The following is a 6,000-nucleotide window of genomic DNA, read 5'->3' on the forward strand; positions in this document are numbered from 1 at the left end:
TATTACTTATTTTCCACAATGTTTATTACAAGTAGATATGACTGGGGAATGGTGAAAGGATCGAGTAGAAATTAATTGGCCTAACGTTGATTTTATAGCAATTGTGCACTTTGCCTATTGCAACCCCTGTAATTAAAAAAATGTCCACTGCAAAAAAAACCTGCCATTAAATAAAAAAGAAGACCTAAATATAGTCTATAGCATTGCCGATTGCCGTGGGCAATTGCAGGGTTGTATTGACACAGTCAGACCTACAAAATAGTAGTATTTTTTTAATTTAACTATTATTAATGTATTGATGCAATGCCATTTTCATTTTATTATCAGGGACTGAAAAGAAGACTAAACGGAAAAGGAAGTTGATAGTCGATGAGCAGAAGGGAATCCCCAGTGAAACCATGAAGTTGCAGCTTTCTGATACGTCGGACATTGTGACAACTCTTGACCTAGCCCCTCCTACCAAAAAGCTCATGCATTGGAAAGAGACCGGAGGAGTTGAAAAACTATTTGCTCTGCCAGGAAGACCCATTGTCTCAAAACTAACAAGCAAGGTACGTAATTGGTCCACTGATACGATTTGTAAATTGAATTGTGTGCAAAAAAGGTTCTTGCGAAGAATAATTGATTGTCAGTGTGGATGAGAGTTGTTGAAGTTGAATATAAAAATAGGTTTGGGGTTGGGTATTTCTCATTTGCTGGTCAGATTTGTACTAAACTATTCTTTTATGATCACTATATTTTAGATATAGAAATGTTTATATACACATACAGGCTGCGAATTTAGCATGTTTCTGTGAATCCCAGATTTTGGATTACAAGTTCTAGATTATAAGACAGAATCCAAAAATGTCTATGTTAATCATGTTTATGATCCTGGCAGAATCCTTAAAATGAATTTGCCGGATTCAGTGGCAGACAAATACTGGTTTGTCAGTTGCCATGCTTGCTTCTATTATCAGTCCTTTACTATTGATGTTAATATGTACTATAGTCCTTTTCCTCCGCTTGTTAATTTGGATAGAATATTCAAAGTTGTTTTGTATACATTTCAGTTCTTCACTAGAAACCTTGTTACAAAGCAGCTCAAGGAAAGGATGGAAGACTACGATGTAGATAAATTAGATCTTGATGCACCAGAAGTAGTGAGAGAAGAGGAAAAACTTGGTAGGTTTTGTACTTCAATACCATTTCAGTCAGAACAGACAAGGTTTTATACTTCCGTACCAGTACCAGTCCAATCCGAACAGACTATAGGTTTTGTCTCCATATGTTTGTCATAGTTTTTCAGACCACCTGGTTTTTTCCTGCAATGCCTTAACCTTTAGACAACTGGATTAATTTTTGACAAAAACCATGTTGAGTGGGTACAAATTTATAATTTTTACAGACATATATTCACTTAATGTTATATAAATACATAAAATAAAGTTCATATATGAATCGGTAAGTATTATTTCCATGGGTTTTTATAATAATTATGATATTTTAGATCAGTTAATGGTGATAAAAATTAGACAAAAATCTAAAAAGTTGCGTTTACTTCAGGGCATTTCTTGCCAGCTGTCCAGTATATTTATTATCAAAATCAGCGATGTGCTGCCATTGTTGTCAAGCGAAAATACTTGCCAAAAACCATTTCTTTAACTCAAAATTACAAGCTAGTTTCCACTGGAAAACAACAAAAACTAGCATGCTGTAAACTAAACTTTCCTGTTACAAAAAAACTTTTCCGGTGAGTGTCATGTGCAAAACGGCAGGGAATATGAATTGGGGAATGCCCTGTATACAGTACAGTATGTCGAGATGTCTCACCTGCAGTAGTCAGAAGGTTAAGATACTCAGTTGAAAATGTTGTGACTTGAAATAAAGGAGATAAAAGAATTGTTGGGCTCTATAGGAGACATTACTTTAGCAGTACACTCTCAAGATGGAATTGCATTCACTGGGTTTTTTGTGTTTTTTTTAAACTTTTTCTTTTCAAATTCACCTGTCCTTGAAACAAATTAAGAAGAAGAAAGTTAAGCCATTTTATTGGCTGTTGGGATTTTCGAACCGAACTACTATCCTTAGCGGAATATGCATTTGTTTTGAGGATAGGTGAAGTATTAAAAGACTAAAATTTTCTACTCTTTTTTTTTTTAATTCCTGGATCTCTACCCGTATATTTAATTTACTGCAAGTAGTTTCTTACTTTATTGGATATTGGTTACATTGCTATTCAGTATTTCAGTCACACTATAATTCCTGGTTTTTTTACTTTTCAGCTGACAAAACCCAGCAATCTGAGATGAGCACCATCATCGAGGAACCTTCCATCACGCAAGATACCACAATAACTAGGTCAAGACGCAGTGAGAAATCTTTGGGCAAACCCGCCAAAGACGTTCCTCAGCCCGAGACTCCTCATGTTCACGAAACGTCCACTGCAGAGCAGGATCTGCTTGCTCAGGCTACAGAGGGCATCGTCGACATGCCGTCAGCACAGGCTGTTGATAGTGTGTTGCAGCAGGACCAGTCACTGGTCAACTATGATCCAAACATGGAGGATGGACCGCCGTCGATTGCTCCGTTTTCTGTAGGGCCAGCATCTGTTGGGCCACCGTCGGTGGGTCCCCCATCTGTGGCTCCACCGGTAAGTTTATTTGTATTGTTGCCCATCTTTTCAGCAAAAACAGCATGTTGGTTAGCAATATTTCTAGTCTACATAATTGATCAGCAACTACTGTTTAATGTTTTAAAATTGTGTAGTGATCTCTGAAACTTGACCATATGTCCAACGCCATATAACCGTAATTAAAATGTGTTGAGTGCATTGTTAAATAAAACATTTCCTTCCTTGATCTCTGAAACTTGAGTAGTGAATCGCAACACGATACTGAACTAAATGTTCTCTGCAATTTGTGGCTCCACCGGTATGTTCATTTGTATAGTCGCCCATCTTTTCTAACACTTCAATCATTTGTATTACATCCTGTAATTGTAACACTTCAATCATTTGTATCAAGGTTCGCACAGGCTTGAAAAGGTCTTGAATTTGAGGTGCAGTCTTGAAACTGAAAAGGCCTTGAATTATTGTAGTTTGGCCTTGAAAAGCCCTTGAATTTAGTAGATAATCATATGTAGTGAATTATATATTTTAATAAACTTATTATTTAATATTATTTGATAGATTTAAAAATAATAATCCACAATTAAACAGTTGTTAGCTATGAAAAATTACTTTAAAATTGATGACGAAATTGTTTTGCACGGTATGAAATAAAGAGTTATTTCCCTTTGACAGTCGGTAATTTCTGTGCCGAAAGCATGTATGCAAATGGTGGCAACAGAAGCCAGTTTTCCTGTTTCAAAAATAGGTACTACTTGTAAAAATGGGGAAAACTGTTTTTAACTGCTAATGGTTATCCGAATATGACTGGTTTAGAGAATGCAAAGTGGACAATAGAAAGGCGGTGTGTTCTTGTTGCAAGAAAACGTTGGATTTATCTGTAATGGGCGAAAGTGCACTCAAGTCGCATATGTAAGGAGCTTTGAAAAAGGTTTTTGCTGACTTGAAAAGGCCTTGAATTTTAGTGGTGAGTGGCTGTATGAACCATGTGTATTGTTGCCCATCTTTCTAATAGCAGGGGTAGTACTCTCAAAGTCTGTCCAGTTCGGGACAATTGTGCTGATCTCCCAGACCAGTTGGATATATTTCAGTATGATTATTATAGTCATACTAAAAGAGCTGAGTTCTCTAAGCACATGTTAATGATTAATTTTCAAGATGACCAAATGGAGGAATAGTAACATTAATTATAACTAGCAAGTAATAAATGGGGAGGGGGGTGTTTAAAATAAAACATAATTTCATCAATCGCTGTAATTACAAGAAATGTAAGAGGGGGAGGGGGTCATGTCATGGGGAGGAAATCAAATCTAGTCCGACAGTCTCCATGGAATTGTCATGGGATATAATTGTAGGGATTGTTTAATCTTTAAAAAAATTGAAAGTTGAAATGTACCACTGACAACTGGAATGTAGTTTTTGAAAACAGATAATACTGTTAATTTGTTTTTTGATTTGCACAGCTGGACTATTCTTATAGAAAAGAAATTATGCTATTAATTTTTTCACTCATCTGCACAGCTGACATGTTCTGATAGAAAATGGATAATTCTATTAATGTTTTCTGTTTTACAGACGTTTGATGACATGGAGGAGCATAATGAAAACGACAAAATGCCAGAGACTGTTCAAGAGGAGGAACAGAGATGGACAAAGAGAACGGCACAGATGCAGCATGTGTTCGAAATTGCGTTTAGACAATCGGATTCTCTCAGTTTCAAGGAGATGGCGAGACGGCATAACCGCAAACAAGCAGCATCTCGGTTTTACACGCTGCTAGTGCTGAAAAAGCACCAGTGTATTGTTGTGGAACAAACTGAGCCATACGGGGATATCTTCATTGAGAAAGGACCCAAGTTTGGCATGGTGTGTTAATGACAGCACTGCTGTACATAGTTCATTTTCAGTCACTGGATCACCAATAATAATAATAATAATAATAAAAAAAAAGACATTGGTCATATTTTCATTTACAAGGCACAATTCAAAAGAATCACCCCTCGGGAATTTCCCCATCAGCTGGGATCAACATTCTCTTAGTGTTGTACAGTTCAGAGTTTAAAACTTGTTTGTCTGTCTGTTATGTTATGAGTTAGCTCTTTGTTTTTCCTTTACTTGGTGATATAAGGGACGATTCTTGGAATATGCACCTTGGAGGGGATGTGTGCAACTTGTAGTGAATTTGTGTTTCCGTATTGGTTTGATGGGGTTTGCCCTGAAGAAAGACTTGCGTGCAATTGAATAAACTTATTCAACTTTGAACAGGAGCAAGGATATAAATAGAACTTGTATTTTCAAAGCACTGGGACATGTAAATTGCAAGTAAATATGTGTTTTAACATTTATTATCATTCTTGATTAAATATCCATGATAGTTTCCATGCCAAATGTTTCCAATTCAGTAAATACCAGGCAGAACCTGTGCTGGTTGGTAGGCATGGCTGATATGCAGTGCTGTGGGTAAAAGAACTTTCTTTCCATTTATATTTTTTTTAAAACATGAAACAATTGTGGAAAATGGTTAATTGCTCCCTCAACTTATGAGGATTATGGAGAGCCATAAGAGTCTCGGTGGAGTAATAGGGGGAGATTGTGATAGGTATGTCGCCGACATTGCAGTTGTATTGCTGAGTGGAGGTTGGATTGCTTATGGGAAAGGGGTCGGAATTCTCCTCGGATTAGCTGTTTTCTTCTCATGGAACAGTGAGTTTCCTTACATTTTAATCATCCTTTCCTCCAAAATGTGTCAGATAGCATAGATTTTAACCAAGGATATCAACGTATATATAGTCCCAAAAATAAAACTTTGATAGAGTAAAAAAAAAACACTGTTACTTGCAATTTTGACAGAATCTGACCCAGAAAAAGGCATTTTATAGTCATCTCGTATACTGTACTAGTGTTTATTTCAGTAAAATGGTAGCAGTGAAAACTGGTTGTGGTTTACATCACTGATTTTTAATAGATGTTTCCCTTTGTTTCAATTCTAAATTAGTGCCCATTTCAAATGTTTGGGTATGTTTGACATTTTTTGTTTGATTAAAAATAATAATCATCATCGGTAGAATGCACTGCCATAAGTTTACCCTGCATAGTCTAACTGAAAGAAATGCCATTGGAACAGACTAACAATACCATGCATACAATTAACTAAACCTCCCTGTTGGGGTTTTTTTTATTACTCTTTTTCTTTTTTATCAAGATGCCGGGCACAATATTTCACGAGAACTGTTCTGTTTCTCTGTCTGTGTGTTTGTTATGCAACTTTAAAATCATGAGAACCGCCAATCGGTTACGTGGTGAATAATTGCATTCTAAAATTAAAAGTAATGAAAGTAAAATTCGGCTTTTGTTTTTAAATACATTTGAACCACCCAATGTAGCACAGAACC

At 36.2% G+C, this 6,000-nt stretch overlaps 1 protein-coding gene across 4 annotated transcripts in view; it reads left to right on the forward strand.

Annotated features, from left to right (window-relative positions):
- Positions 1 to 4,560, forward strand: part of LOC121376911 (double-strand-break repair protein rad21 homolog) — a 38,890-nt gene extending 34,330 nt beyond the window's left edge. For all 4 annotated transcript variants that reach the window (XM_041504696.1, XM_041504699.1, XM_041504700.1 and 1 more), the window contains 4 exons: positions 328 to 551; positions 1,053 to 1,164; positions 2,265 to 2,632; positions 4,184 to 4,560. In XM_041504696.1, coding sequence (XP_041360630.1) covers positions 328 to 551; positions 1,053 to 1,164; positions 2,265 to 2,632; positions 4,184 to 4,483 — 1,004 coding nt within the window. In that variant the 3' untranslated portion in view covers positions 4,484 to 4,560. The remainder of the gene's footprint in view (positions 1 to 327; positions 552 to 1,052; positions 1,165 to 2,264; positions 2,633 to 4,183) is intronic.
- Positions 4,561 to 6,000: the final 1,440 nt, after the last annotated feature.

Source organism: Gigantopelta aegis, chromosome 7, assembly GCF_016097555.1.
Source record: "Gigantopelta aegis isolate Gae_Host chromosome 7, Gae_host_genome, whole genome shotgun sequence".
In the NCBI taxonomy this organism is placed as follows: Eukaryota; Metazoa; Mollusca; class Gastropoda; order Neomphalida; family Peltospiridae; genus Gigantopelta; species Gigantopelta aegis.